This window comes from Hyperolius riggenbachi, chromosome 12, assembly GCF_040937935.1.
Source record: "Hyperolius riggenbachi isolate aHypRig1 chromosome 12, aHypRig1.pri, whole genome shotgun sequence".
NCBI classification, from domain to species: Eukaryota; Metazoa; Chordata; class Amphibia; order Anura; family Hyperoliidae; genus Hyperolius; species Hyperolius riggenbachi.
In genome coordinates this window covers 41426164-41442509 of record NC_090657.1, presented here as the reverse complement: position 1 = coordinate 41442509, position 16346 = coordinate 41426164, and the positions used below count along the sequence as shown (strand labels likewise).

At 44.1% G+C, this 16346-nt stretch overlaps 1 protein-coding gene across 2 annotated transcripts in view; it reads left to right on the top strand.

Moving 5' to 3' along the window:
- NSF (N-ethylmaleimide sensitive factor, vesicle fusing ATPase) overlaps positions 1-16346 on the top strand; it is a 180676-nt gene that overhangs the window by 102128 nt on the left and 62202 nt on the right. For both annotated transcript variants that reach the window (XM_068263403.1, XM_068263402.1), the window contains exon 5: positions 12566-12732. In XM_068263403.1, coding sequence (XP_068119504.1) covers positions 12566-12732 — 167 coding nt within the window. The remainder of the gene's footprint in view (positions 1-12565; positions 12733-16346) is intronic.

Here is a 16346-nt window from a genome sequence, read left to right as displayed (position 1 = left end):
GCCGATTTCTAGAGATGATGGACAATGTCCTCCAGCCAAACAGTTTATAGACAAGTCCTGTGTTCTCCCCAGAAATTTTTTCCCAGCCGGGTGGCATGAAAAAGTAGCCGGGTGGGGCGAGATGAGCGAATTCAAGGCTGGTGCTTCTGTGCGTAATTCTACTTACAGCAGAGGAGGAGGTGAACTGATGACAGCCGGGTGCTCCCCAAAACTAGCCGGGTGAAGTACCCAGGAAAAAGTGCCTGGGGAGAACACTGTTAGTCTATCAATACTGATTCCATTCTTCCTATTTCATCTTGTTTTCTTTCAGTGGACTCTCTGCACGCAGAATACTTGTTTGATGGAGGTAGCTATTGGGGGAATTGTATATTTGTCAGTCTGACCATGTCAGCTCCTGTCAAACAAGTGATTACTAAGGAACTGTTTGATGGAGGCTGCTACTGCTTGATGATGAATTCCTTTTAAAGAGCCGTCTATCAGAGATTTAGCTTGCTGTAAGCGCTGGTTCCCTCTGGAGGGGCTCTGTGAGAATGCTGGAAATTTGTGTACTGTAGCGTCTGATTTCACATTCTGCACAGTCTTCCGATGTCCTTTGGAACTCCGCCAGATTGCCACTGTTCTGTGCAGCTGTGCCAATGCAGTATTTCACGCTCCTCCTCTCTGCCTCAGTGCCCATAACACTTACTACACCTTGTCACAAAACCTGAAGGAATGCCCTGTGTTGGTCAGTCTGCGCTGGAGAATCTAGTTGCTACGGAAACAGTCTCTTTCATAAATGATGCTCAGTGCAAATAACTGCAGTCAGAGCTCAATTGCCGCACAGAGAGAGAGAGACAGACATATAATCTGACCTCATTTTATATATGTCTGCCAGAAGCTTCTGAGAGGCGTGCTGTTTGATCTCCGTGTGGTTACTAGTGATGAATTGATGATTGTTTTGTAATTTATTTATTTTTTTACTTGAATAAACCAATAGCATCTTTCTCCCCCCATAAGATGTGTAATGTGCACCTTCTCTATGGTCCCTGCTGTTAGAAGACCTCAGCTTGCTTACTAGGTGTGTCTTACTTGTGAACCTGTGTGACCTTCCCTACCTGTTGGACCTCTCCGCTAATATATTCACCTCCTTCAGTCCTTTAGTGTAATTTGTGCTCTACACTAATTGTGTTTTTCTCTTTACTGCCTACTCTTTCCTTTTACCTCCTTTACTGCAACCCAGTCCACTCTTCCCCCAACCTCCTCCCCTCCCCCTTGCCTTCATATAACCCCTCTCTGTCTTCACAGCCATCCCACACTTTACATCTTCCCTACCTGCACAAAACCATCTCTCTGCCTCCACAGCTTGGTTGTACTTAATCCCTTTACACAGCAAATCTGTAACCACTTCCCTGCCTGCATAGCTAAAGGGGCCCATACACTGGTCGATTCTATTGAATCGATCGATCGATTTGCAGCCGATTTCGATTTGATCTATCTGACAAAATGGAAAATCTTGGTTGATCTGCTGCTGGCAGCAGATGGATGGCCCATAGAGTTGCATTGTATCTAATAGTCCAATAATGCATTTAGATAGATTTCCAATCTGAATCTGTTCCTAGTGTGTGGCACACATCCGATTCCTGTCAGATTCGTCTTGACAGGCATCTGACAGAAATCTATCTGATGGTCGAATCTGCTGCAAATCTATAAGTGTATGGCCACCTTAACTTGCACTTAATTCCTCCTCATTCTTGCACAGCCAAATTGCACGTAATCTCTTCTCTGCTTACACAGACATACTGCATTGAAGAACTTTGTCCCTGCCTGCATGTTCACTTGGCATTTCAATCGGAATTTTAACCAAAGATTGAACTTCCTCCCCAATTAATAGCTGATACCCCCCTTTCCAACAAGAAATCTTTGCCTTTTAATTTTTTTTTGGCTTATCGGTGAGGGGGGGGGGGGGGGGGGGGTGTCTGTATGACTTACGTCTGTATGACTTACGTTGTGGTGAAACCTCTCCCACAGTGTGATGTCATGGCCATTGACATGGCTGTCTGGGAACCTAGTTGCATTGTGGGAATTAACTTTTTTTTCCAACTGCCAAGCAAGCAATATCTCCCTCTGAGCATAGAACTCTCAGTAACAAACATTCCGTACAGATCAACTGGCTGAACGAAAGATGTTTCCACCAGAATGGAGAGGAAAGATTTTACAATTGGCAAACACTGACTAAATAATCTATAACTGAATATTGTAAAAAAATCAGCAGTTTTATTTATTAAGTTTTTTTGGAATCTGGTAAAAAAAAGGCACGGGAGCTCTTATGGAAAAAACTGTGCCGCCATAGGCGCCTATTATAAAAGCTGCAATTAGCAGTAACAAACAGAAATTTGGGTGCATTGCTGCGGTCGCTATCAGGCGCTGAAATTTACAGTTTTTGACGCAAATTGAGGCTTTTATAATGCGGCTCACATGATAATTTTCGCCTCTGGGAAGCGACCTATTGGCAGCAAGCAGGGAAAATTTCCGCATTCGGAGGTGCCCAATAGAATCGAGGACACTGGGGGTTTGCGGAAATGCAAATTGCGTTATTGCATAGCTGCATGCAGCCCGCTATGCAATGCCACAATGTGCATTTCTGCAGACCCCCAGTATCCTCGATTCTATTGGGCACCTCCGAATGCGGAAATTATCCCTGCTTGCTACTAATACAGCACCTCCCAGTGCCAAATTGATCATAATGGCTTCATATCGCCGCTTTGCATTAGAAGGGAGGTTAAGTATGGTTGGGGGGGAGGGGGGGTAAGGTTAGGAGTTGCGAGGGGGTTAGGTACTATGGCGGGCGTGGTTCATGGGGTTAGGCACTACCGGGGAGGGAGCGTCTTCTTAGGTTTAGGCACTAAGGGTGGGAGGGCTTACAGTTAGGCACCACCAGGTGGGTTTTAGGGTTAGGAATCGGTAGAGGGAGGGCTCTGTGTTGGGAGTAGGGTTAGGTTACCGAGTTTTTACTCTCACAATCCAGCAGTAGAATATTGGTGATTTCAGCAATATTCTACTAGCGGCAATCCCCTGCGGCCTTTTGGAGCTGAATAGAGAACTCCTCTCTGCTCTCAAAGATACTAAACAGCATAATAACCTTTAAACAAAAAACATTACTTTGTTACAGCTGATACAAATCCTAAAATACATTTGCACAGTTTCTCCTTCCTGATTCATGGAAGCAGACCTATTGTTTACAGCCTGTGCTTTTAAATGGGCTTATCTGCCATCTCTGCCATAGGCAGTCATGTGACACAAGGGGAGATCAAATTACAACTTGTGATTATACACAAATGAGGGGGAGTTAAACAGGCTAAACTCTCTAAATACATACAGGGTGCATGCCTCTGTTTCCTCCTGTCCTGTGCAAGAGATCAGGTACACTTTAACTCCATTTTATTTAATCTGCACAATCATGCACCAGTTGAACCATTTTAACCTGGTCTTTATCTCGTTGGCACAACCTTGCTGGTACTCTAGACATAATGTGGGCTAAAGTGACCCTTTAAATGGAAGAGCCACATAACACTGCTCTATCCATTACATTTTTAGACCTTCAGCTGTCAGTTCCAAATGCAATTTATTTTGCGTGTGTGGTTTTTGTTTTCTTTCCCTGAGAGTGTGGATTTAAGCCCAGAAAAGTCAATGGATATAAAATATGTATCACTGTCTGCATAATGGGACTGCAGGGGCTGGAGACGGCAATTTGTTGCTGTCGGAGTTGAACATCATGGTTGCCATGGAGATTATGTGGTTGTGTGAGTCATGCACTGAGTAACAAGAAGTTTAACTGAAAGTGGTAATTACCGGTATATGAAAACATGTTATGCTGTCAAGTATTCTGAAGACTGTCCCTGTGTTCCTCTAAAGTGTACCTGTCTGCCTGTACATTCTGTTGGGTTTCTGCTTTTTTGTTTGTATTATAGATGTAATAATAAAACTAGACCTTTTTTTTATAAAGCTGATTAGGCTATACCAGTGATCTGCAAACTTGGCTCTCCAGCTGTTAAGGATCTACAAGTCCCATAATGCATTGCAGGAGTCTGACAGCCACAGTCTTGATTCATAAAGGCAAATGCATTATGGGACTTGTAGGTCCTTAACAGCTGGAGAGCCAAGTTTGCAGATCACTGCACTATACTAGTAATGTAAGAGTGAACAGTGGCACCAGCAGGATAAAAGGTTCTAAAAGGCTTAAAATTCCTCAGGAGGTGGTGGTGGACTCGCCTCCCCAAAGCAGAAAAGATACCGTCAGTTTTATGACAACAGGTTTATTAATATACTCCAAAACAAACAGTGCAACGTGTTTCACGGGTACCGAATGTTCCTGCTTCCTCAGGCAATAAACAGATATGAGTACCCAGTATAGTCTAAATGTCACGAATAGCGCCTCTGGACCAGACACAGGCGGTATTCGTGACCTTGAGACTATACTGTGTACTCCTATCTGTTTTTTGCCTGAGGAAGCAGGAACATTCCCGTGAAACGCGTTGCACTGTTTATTTTGGAGTATATTAATAAACCTGTTGTCATAAAACTGACGGTATCTTTTCTGCTTCGGGGAGGCGAGTCCACCACCACCTCCTGAGGAATTTTAAGCCTTTTAGAACCTTTTATGCTGATGGTGCCTCTGTTCACTCTTACATTATCAATATCCACCCCTGGTGGAGGGGTTGATCCCCATTTTTCCTTATCTACAGAGAGCGACTTTTAATCCTGAGTGAGGACAGGTCTAATCTCCTCACCTGCCTATACAGTGGTTACCTAGGCAGTAACCCACATTTGTGAGTTATATACATTATATACTTTTCATTTCCAACCCCTTGTTTTGCATACTACACTATATTTGGGCTCTCGGTATTTCTTTTGTCTTTAGCACTATACTAGTAGTTTATTGGGGGACAGATCAGTTCTCAGTTTTTTTTATATCTCTGTGTGCAACAATGCACTCATTCATCTGTGTTGTTTGGAGATCCAGCGATGCTGTGGGACACCTGTACACCAGCTAGATTCTTGGCCAAGATGGCTCCAAATGGCCACCTCAGCTGCGTTCCATGTGTATGAGGCTTTACTAAGCGCCTCATTGATGGAGTCACCAAGAAAAAGTATTGGTAGTTTACATTTAGACGGTAATTAGAAGAAAAAAAAATACTCACATATACCTTCACTATACAAATATTTGTTTAAAATCACTAGACTCCTGACACCCCCACAGTGTAGTCAGACGTTGAAATGCTACCTTGCCTGCTGCCTGCCATTGTTGTATGGTGCCAGGCACCACGCGCCATCCAGATCTCTCTCAGATGCTCTGACTATAGGATCTAGGCCATAACACCACTGTGATAGCTGCCCCCACTACTGCTTGTGGTATGCCCCAGGCGTTGTAACTATAGGGGAGCTGCCACTCTGATTGCAGGGGGTCCCAAAGCTGTGGGGGGAGGGGGGGCAACTACTAACCTTCCCTTCTTCCAATACAGGGGACTATCCTCCCTATCAGGTGCTTTTGTGTGTCTATTTACAGTATATGGTAAAATGCTAATAGTAGCGTGCATGAGGATAGAAGCCATAGGAAAGCTGTAGTGTTACCATGGTAGTGCAAGCCTTTTACTACCGCCAAGTTACTACAGTGGTCCCCTGCAGTCTGTTGGCTGTACTGTTGCCATGGTAGCAATAGGCTTGCACTACATCTGTGATTTTACTGCAGTACCCTCATTCTGCATGTCTCCAGTGGCTAATCTCCAATCCTCCTATATTGCCTTAGTGTCCTACTTTAGTTGGAAAAATGAGCTTGAAAAATGATATTGGTATTTTCTATAATATCAAAACGGGACTTTTTTTTTTCTCTGTGGCCAGTTTTACATTTATTTCTTGCGTTTCTGTAGGGATGCGATGCTCCTGACGCATCAATGAGCAAAGCAAAAAATGACAAACATAACCCTGCGGCAGAGTGCATCGCAGGGCTGTGGAGCTGGAGTTGGATCAACTTTGGGTACTTGGAGTCAGTCGGATGATTTTTGTACAAACTCGACAGTCCTGGTAATCATTAGATTAAGTAATCGCAGCAATTTTGAGTACCTGGGGTCGGTGGGTTCATAAACTGAGGAGTCGGATGATTTTTGTACAGACTCCACAGCCCTGGTGCGCCGTCAGGGTTATACGCAAAGCGCTACCCCCAGCAACCCCGATTCAATTCCTGCATCGGCCCTTGGCTCTAATGACTTCCGTCGCCATGGAAGTTATATGGTAATACACTGCAGACCTTGTGTCGGCTCGGCAACGATTCAGAGGCTTTTGCCACAATACGGTAAACGTGCAAGACACCATACACTTGCTTTGCCGTTGCGTTACCCTGCGGTAAATTAGGGTAACGCAACACACACTTGCAATGCAAGTGTAAAAGGGGCCTAGTCCTTTTGCCCTTCTAAAGTTTTTACTGATAATCATTAGGGCTTTGCTTGTGAAGCTAGTTCAAGTGCAGCTTTTCACAGAGGCAGACATAGTAAATGGCGCCTGCACAGGGGTACCAGCTGCTCTGCAGAGATTTGCCATGTAATGATGGGAGAGGGCACCCCTGGCCTTTCTGTGCCACCGCCTTGTATGACAGTGATATGCGCATCTTCTGCAGAGATCCTCCCCTGTGGAATCACCCGTCTGCACAGCCGTTTTGCTAATTAATAATTATCATCTGTGTTCATTAGAGCTTTTTCTAGCACATCAATAAACAAGCCTCACTGATAGCTTTTATCTCAACAGGAAATTAGCCAGAATGGGCCTGCTCACCTTAATGGAGTGTCTGTCACATAAGCCCAGGTCTGCTAGGCTCTGCCATAGGCTGGTGCACATGTACTAGCTATACAGATACATTTTTTTAGTCCGTTTTGGGGACATCTGTGTTGAAAATGAGGTTAGTAAATGGCTGCAGCAGCTTCTCTCCTGCTGGCCACATACAGGGTAGGTTCTGAAGGATCTAACAAAGAATCACTTGGTTAATTATTGCTGTTTTCAGTGAATGTAGAACAAAGTACTTTCATGAAACAGTCTTTATTTAGATCCAATCTGATACTTCCAACCTGATAGATCTTTCAACAAATCAGTTTTAAAGTGAACATCTGGACTAAAAATCGACTCAGCAGCACTGAAAAGGCTTTGTGTTTCTTTAACAGTTTCACAGCATCAGAACTTTGTTTCTCTTATGCAAACCTCATTTTTAGCTGCACAGAAGAAAACTGCCCGGGCTTTTTTCCCCTGATGCTGTGCAAAGCATGATGGTTTTCTGATTTTGTTGTTCTCTTTCTGCTGTTTTGGTGCAATTTTTTTTTTTTTACATTTTTAATTTGACATTTGAAGCCTAGCGTGTGCAGCTGGGAGGGGTAATCAGGACACAGGATAGTTGGAACTGTGTCTCCTGCTCCTTGTCACCTCCTTTCAACCAAAAAGATGGCTGCCCCCATGACAAAGATGGCAGCCCCCATGAATCACAAACATTTGCCTGTTCTTTTAAAACAGGGTGGGTAAGAGATTATATTACCTATCTATTCTAATTCATATAACTAATGTAACTTGATGACAGTATGTTTGTTTAGGCCGAAGTTCCCTTTTAAGCCTGGTACACACTTTCAATTATGTTTGGCCAATCAATGACCAATTTTACCATCTCGGTGTAGTATGAGGGTCAATAGATATAGAATACTATGAACAGATTGTGTAGGTGAACTCTCATACTACATGGAGTTGGTAAAATTGGCCAGTGATTGGCCAATTATAATTGAATGTGTGCTAGGCTGCCATATTTATTTCATTTTAAACTATACCAGTTGCCTAGCATCCTGTTGAGCTGTCTGCATCGACAGTGTCTGAAACACACACCTGAAACAAGCATGCAAAAAATCCAGTCAAACTTCAGTCAGAAACATCTGATCTGCATGCATGTTCGGGGTCTATGGCTAAATGTATTACAGGCAGAGGATCAACAGGACAGCCAGGCAATCTGCATTGTTAAATAGGTGTGCTTTAAAACCATCAACTTAAGAATAATTTCTTATTGGATGCTTAAACCCTACCTTAAAGTCCAGTGTCATTAAGGGTTAGACATCATTTCAGATATGTTACTTTACGTCTGTGCTGCTCAGTGCAGTAATAGCGATTGAATATTGATTAGACATGCCTATATCATGATTGATGCCAGCAGGAGCACAGGAGGAGGAGAAGGCTGTGGCAGCCAGCAGTATGCTATTGAAGTTTGTCATTGCTTTGTACTTCATCAGGCAATACAAAGCAGCAGGGGTGAGATTGACATTAGATGGGATTTCTGCTGAAAAATTTTCCGATTTCCACTGGTTCAGGGTGCTACACCAGGCAAACGATCAATATGTGGTCTATTACAGATTGTATTGTGTGTGCCTAGCATATGACATTGCTTCCTTTACTGATCCAAACACATTAAGTGATTTATTGCTCAATTTAGGTTTTCATATAGAGATTGTCACACTGTAGGGAGGTTCAACTTGTGTGACTGTTGGGATGGCAAATGTGCATACAGGAGATTGGCCATATACTTTTTTTTTTAGTCCTCCAGACCTTATCAGTGTGAGTAAATCCGGACATCTGTAGAAAGCAGGATCATCCACAAGGCAATTTAGGCAATTGCCTGGGGCGTAGTAGCCATAAAGGGGCCCAGCTGCCATTTGCTGTGACCACTCTCCCACCTCAAACTACAAGAAAGACTCTAGAAGGAAGCAAAGGTCTTGCCTTGGGCCCCATTTAATCTCCATCCTTTTCTGTCTGTATAGTGTGAAGCCTGGAGAGCTCTGATACGGTCTGACGTGTATTGGCATAGTGAATTGTCCCAAGATCCCCTGTGCAAATAAGAGCCAGCACTTTATCTGCATAGAGCCTGTATGTTCTCTCCATGCTTGTATGGTTTTCCTCTCGGCACTCTGAGCACACTGTGGCAGGGCTGTGTGGATTTCACTGTGTGATACGCAGAGGCATGAGAGTGCATAGATAGCACTGTCTGATGGTCACACTTCTGGGCTGCACAGGCAGCACTGACCTTCAACAAAAGAACACCTGCATGCTTTTTTGGGTGCACCGCATAGCTGTCACATTCGGTATAGTTGAATGCGGTTAGCTCTGCAACAGAGAACAACACGATAATGTGTACCAAGGCCCTGAAGCACTGGGAAACATGTCTGCGTTCTATAAATAATCACTCCAACCTGAATAGTTGGAGATACCATCTGTTTTAAAGGAAGCATTAGCCAAAATATGCTTTCCCCTGATTTACTTACCTGGAGCTTCCTCCAGCCCCTTACTGCCGATACGTCCAGCGCTGCAGTTCCACTCCCTGCGCAGTACACTCCGAACAACGGTGACTTGATTGACAACTGCGCTCGTGCAGGCGCAGTAGAGAACAACCTCGAAGGTCGGCCTCTGCACTGGTGGGGACCCCGGGCCGGTGGCTGGGAGCGGAGATGAGGGGCTGGGCGTATCGGTGGCAAGGGGCTGGAGGAAGCCCCAGGTAAGTAGATCATAAGGTGGGGGGAGGGGAAAGATTATTTTACAGTGGTATGCCAAAGTTTGGGCAACCTTGTTAATCGTCATGATTTTCATGTATAAATCGTTGGTTTTTAATGATAAAAAGTGTTAGTTAAATATATCATATATGAGACACACACAGTAATATTTGAGAAGTGAAATGAAGTTTATTGGATTTATAGAAAGTGTGATTAATAATTGTTTACATAAAATTAGGCAGGTGCATGAATTTGGGCACTGTTGTCATTTTATGGATCCCAAAACCTTTAAAACTAATTATTGCAACTCAAATTGGCTTGGTAAGCTCAGTGACCCGTGACCTTCATACACAGGTGAATCCAATTATGAGAAAGAGTATTTAAGGGGGTCAATTGTAAGTTTCCCCTGAAGAGTAGCAACATGGGGGTCTCAAGACAACTCTCAAATGACCTGAAGACAAAGCTTGTTCACTATCATGGTTTAGGGGAAGGATACAGAAAGCTGTCTCAGAAATTTCAGCTGTCTGTTTCCACAGTTAGGAACATATTGAGGAAAAGAGAGACCACATGCTCAGTTTTTAGTTAAGGCTTTGAAGTGGCAGATCAAGAAAAATCTCGGATAAACAGAAGCAATGAATGGTGAGAACAGTCAAAGTCAACCCACAAACCAGCACCAAAGACCTACAACATCATCTTGCTACAGATTGAGTCACTGTGCATCGGCGCACTGTACACAAGGATATGTTGTATGCGAGAGTGATACAGAGGAAGCCTTTTTTCTGCCCACAGCACAAACCACGCTTATTGAGGTATGCTAAAGCACATTTGGACAAGCCATCTTCATTTTGGAATAAGGTGCTGTGGACTGATGAAACTAAAATTGAGTTATTTGGGCATAACAAGGGGCGTTATGCATGCAGGAAAATTAACACAGCATTCCAAGAAAAACTACCTACAGTAAAATATGGTGGTGATTCCATCACGCTGTATGGCTAGTGTAGGGACTGGGAATCTTGTCAAAGTTGAGGGACGCTTGGATTCCACTCAGTATCAGCAGATTCTGGAGAGCAATATCCAGGAATCCATAACAAAGCTGAAGCTGCACAGGGACTGGATCTTTCAACAAGACAACGACCCTAAACACTGCTCAAAATCCACTGAGGCATTTATGCAAAGGAACGAATACAACATTCTGGAATGGCCATCTCAATCCCCAGACCTGAATATAATTGAAAATCTATGGTGTTAAAGGGAGCTTTCCATGCTCGAAAGCCATAAAACCTTAAAGGGGAACTTCAGCCTAAACAAACATACTGTCATCAAGTTACATTAGTTATGTTAATTAGAATAGATAGGTAATATAATCTCTTACCCGCCCTGTTTTAACCTCCTCAGCGGTATGGACGAATATATCCGTCCATCACCGCCGGAGGTCGCCGCTCAGGCCCTGCTGGGCCGATTTTTGTAAAATAAAAAGCAGCACACGTAGCCGGCACTTTGCCAGCCGCGTGTGCTGCCTGATCGCCGCCGCTCTGCGGCGATCCGCCGCGAGCAGCGGCGAAAGAGGGTCCCCCCCAGCCGCCCGAGCCCTGCGCAGCCGGAACAAAAGTTCCGGCCAGCGCTAAGGGCTGGATCGGAGGCGGCTGACGTCCATGACGTCACTTCGCTCGTCGCTATGGCGACGATGTAAGCAAAACAAGGAAGGCTGCTCATCGTGGCCTACCTTGTTTATTCTGGTCGCCGGACGCTTCTAGTGGGCTTTCATGCAGCCAACTTTCAGTTGGCTGCATGAAACAGTTTTTTTTTATTTAAAAAAAACCCTCCCGATCTTAATAGAACGCCAGGGAGGTTAAAATAACAGGCAAATGTTTGTGATTCATGGGGGCTGCCATCTTTGTCATGGGGCAGCCATCTTTTTGGTTGAAAGGTGGTGACAAGGAGCAGGAGACACAGTTCCAACTGTCCTGTGTCCTGATCACCCCTCCCAGCTGTACACGCTAAGCTTCAAATGTCAAATTCAAAGTGTAAAAAAAAAAAATTGCACAAAAACAGCAGAACGAGAACAACAAAATCAGAAATCCCATCATGCTTTGCACAGCATCAGGGGAAAAAAGCCCGGGCAGTTTTCTTCTGTGCAGCTAAAAATGAGGCTTGTATAAGAGAAACAAAGTTCTGATGCTGTGAAACTGTTAAAGAAACACAAAGCCTTTTCAGTGCTGCTGAGTCGATTTTTAGTCCGGAGGTTCACTTCAATGAACTACAGATGTTTTGTAAAGAGGAATGGTCCAAAATACCTTCAGCCAGAATCCAGACTCTCATTGGAACCTACAGGAAGCGATTGGAGGCTGTAATTTCTGCAAAAGGAGGATCTACGAAATATTGATTTCATTTCTTTTTTGTTATGCACCTGCCTAATTTTGTTTAAACAATTATTGCACATTTTCTGTAAATCCAATAAACTTAATTTCACTTCTCATATATCACTGTGTGTGTCTTGTATTTGATATGTTTAAAGGACCTTTTTTATCGTAACAATTAACGATTTATACAGGAAAATCATGACGATTAACAAGGTTGACCAAACTTTCGCATCCCACTGTAGCTGATGCATCCTTTAAGAAGGCACATTTCTGTTCAGCAAAGTTTTTAAGTAAGGCTTTTTGGACTCCATCCCCTTACACACTCTTAGGAGACCTGTTGCACACAGCCGCAACCCCCCCCCCCCCCCCACACACACCACCACCACGCAAGCACAGCTGCGGGCATGGTGCCTGTCACGACCGGTACACTAGGCCTGGCCAAGGGTATGTTAACATGGATCTGCCCAACTGCATAACCAGCTACGATGAAAACATATAAAATTGTGTTTTATTTGCATTTGTTATAGAAATCATTTATAAACTAATTTCTTTCTAGAACACAATTCTGTTTTCTTTTTAGTATACAATTAGTATGTCAATGTTTCTTTCCCCTGTGATCCACCCTGACCCATACTGATAGCTCTGTGTTCCTTCTTGTGCTCTCTGCAGTCAGTGTGTACAATTTCGACAAGACCAAACAATGTGTCGGCACCATGACAATAGAGATAGACTTCCTGCAGAAAAAGAACATGGACTCCAACCCATATGACACGGACCGGATGGCCGGAGAGTTCATCCAGCAGTTCAACAATCAGGCCTTCTCTGTGGGGCAACAGGTAGGACTTCAGAACACTCCAGCTGATCCATCTGTCGTGCTATGGCAAATAATGATGCTTATCTTTAAAATGTCTTCAATCTAGTAGTCCTAGGCCTGATTTCCTGATCTCTGCAGAGTACTACAACAATACCTCACTTAGGCCTCTTTACCATGGATGTCTGAACTGCTTGTTTGTCTGCTGGCAATCGACTGTCATTCAGGTGCAATTACAATTCAGCCTCATGACAGTGGTTGAAACACCATGAAAGTTGAGCGTTGCAGCAGTGGTAACGTGCGGCAAAGAACGTCTCATGTCACGCCAAGTGCAACTCCATGGGTGCCGCCTGCCCACCACCCGGGCTGAGCGATAGCAAGCACCCAGCCAGTTGATGGGAGCAGCTGTCAGGTGGTGAATTCACAGCTGTCAGATGCTCATGGAAAAGAGGCCTTAATATCATGGCTTGCATTTGATTGTTTGTACTTGGTCCTGTTTGCACTGCGGTGCAAGGGTCTATACACTGCAGTCAACATCCACTATTTATTGCTCAAAGAATTAAAGGGATCCTGTAGTGTCCAAGTATATGAATCCACTACTATATCCTGAACGAGAAGTGTTTACTAAAAGTGCATTGGTGTCCAATCACAAAAAGAAGAGGGAGGAGTGTTCCAATCGTGAAGTAGGTCAGTGTTTACTCAGACGCAATAAAACATTACACTTACTAGAAGTGGTAAAGTTGAGTTAACCTCCCTGGCGGTTTATTAAAACCGCCAGGGGGCAGCGCAGCACATGAATTTTTTTTTTTTAAATCATGTAGCTAGCCTAGCGCTAGCTACATGATAGCCGCTGTGCAGCGGGGTCCCGCCTCCCCTTCCGCTCGCCTCCGGCAATCAGCGCAAAAAGGAAATCCCGTTCAGAACGGGATTTCCTGTTTGGCTTCCCCCGTCGCCATGGTGACGATCGGGATGATGTCATCGACGTCGTGACATCAGAGGGAGTCCCGATCCACCCCTCAGCGCTGCCTGGCACTCATTGGCCAGGCTGCGCATGGGGGAGGGGGGCGGTATATCGGAGCGGCGGCGATCTGTTTGTACAAGCAGCTAGCAAAGTGCTAGCTGCGTGTACCAAAAAAAAAAAATGTACAAATCGGCCCACCGGGGCCTGAGAAATCCTCTGCGGCGGCATAGCCCAAATTCAGTTCTGGCTTACTGCCAGGGAGGTTAAAAGCATCTGAGAGACCCCACACATCTCAGAGTGAGTCCTGCCACAACTGCAGTGACCAGCAGCGATCGGTCCTAGTTGGAGCAAGGAAGGCAGTCTGTCACCCTGGCGGTCTGGTGTCAGTGACCTTACAACGCATTTCAACGTATCCACACCTTTGTCAGGTGAGTCTTGGACTCCAACTGGGAGCGATCGCTGCTGCCTGCTGCGGTTGTGGCAGGACTCCAATTTACATGCATTTTTTGCATTGTAATGTAAAATTCACAATTCCCATTGGCCTGCATTAATATGCGAATTGCATATCCATTGCGAAACGTAGCGTACATGCTGGATTAATTTTTCTGATGAAAATTTGCATCCCAAAAAATTGCACAAGTCAAATATAATGCCATTGACTTGTATTAGATGTGCGGCAAACACGAATTTGCAACAATGCTTATCTCACATGATTTATTTTATGTGTGAAAGGGGCCTTAATCACTACTGTGGCCAGAAGAGGCCCATATCTACAATATAACTTTTTATTGGGTGTGTCTTCAATTGCCTCGAAGTTCTAACCCTGCAGCTGTGTATACAATTGCCCTGCATCTCTCTAGCCGCCTTCCTCACCATAGCATTAGTAGTGTTAAGGACATTAAAATAGCAAATTTCCCTCTAATTCACAAAATATAAGCATATGAGAACATTGTAAGCTTTATAAATGTTAAGTACACTGTAAAGTTCTTGTGCACGGTCTTTAAATATGCCACAAAATGGTCAGAGAACAGATGCTAAGCCCTGGCTAATACCTCATGCATTGAAAGGTGTGGAATAATACCCAGTCAGCATTTTCCAATCAGTACCATGTGACGTATTTGACATACAGAACTAGATACAATAGAATAATAGGCTTTGGCTATTGCTTAAATGCACCACAAAGCTCTCAGTACAAGGTGCAGATTGCGTTAAACCTATATACCATAAACCTCACACTATTGTAAAAATACAAGTACAGCAGCTGCACAGTGTAATAGCAAGGTTCTGTCTGATAATTCCTTGTACTGAGGGTAATATTATTAAGTACTGTATTTATATAGCGCCAAGTTTTTGCAGCACTTCACAGAGTACATAGTCATGTCACTAGATGTCCCTCAAAGGAGCTCACCTCTAATCCTACCAAAGTCACAGTCTAATGTCCTACCATATTATGGGCTTGATTCACAAAAGGGTGCTAACTTAGTTAGCGTGCCTAAAAGCCCCTTAGCATGCCCAAAGCTCTTTAGGGCTCGCAAAGTTTTGCACGCTAAGTTATCGCGCGCAAAGTTTAGTGCTGCATGGTGCATGCGAAACATCGCACCGGGTGTGACCAAACCGTTGCATCTAGTGCGCCTAAAATGTACCAGGTGTGCCCGAAACACCGCATGGTGCGACGTTTCAGGCGCACCTGATGCAACGTTTTAGACGCACTAGGTGCGATGTTTCGCGTGCAGCGCTAAACTTTGTGCGTGATAAAAGCTTTGGGCGTACTAACTGCTTACCACTGTAGTTATTACGCCCAAAACAAAAACAACTGCAAGCAGGGAGTGGCCATACACATAGATGTTAAGGGGCCCATACTCTGGTCGAATTCAGCGATCGATTATAGAATCGATCCATCAGAAATCGATTATATAAAATATATCGACCGATTTGCGGCCAATTTTGAGTGATTTGGTCTATCTGACAGGATGGAAAATCTGGGTCAATGGCAGCAGATCGATGGCGCATGGAGTTGCATTGGGCCTAATGGTCCAATAATGCATTTCGATCGATTTCCAATAGATTTCATTCTGAAATCTATTGGAAATCTGTTCCTAGTGTATGGCACACACCTGATTCAACTTGACAGGCATCTGACAGAAATCTATCTCATGGGCGAATCTGCTGCACATCTATGAGTGTATGGACACCTTTACTGATTTTATGCACAGCACTAGGAAACCTTCATAACAATTGTAGAAGCTGCACACAGGACCAGAGTGTCTGAGGTGAATCTAGAATTGCCAGTTGTCTCTAAACCAGGCCTATTATGAGAACTCCGCCCATCTCCTAGCAGAGAAGGAGTGAGGGGGAAAGCTCAGCCAGTCACCACTCACGGTTCAGGAACTCCGCTAACATAGATCAGAGCCCGAACTGCACACCTGTCTGTTTATCCTTTAAAATGTGGAACTCCTGGAAATTCACAGATTAGTTTAATTCTATTGATAAGCTTGCCAGTCATGTTCTAATTCAGCTTTTCACTGCATGTTCACCAAGTATTGCATTTGTTCAGTCTAAATCTATGTATCCATTCAAACACTTCTGTGGCAAACTGTTTTTCTTCTGGGTGGCCACTAATGATCCAATCTTTTTCATCCAATTTTACCAAATCTATGTAGTAGAAGGGTAAATTGTGT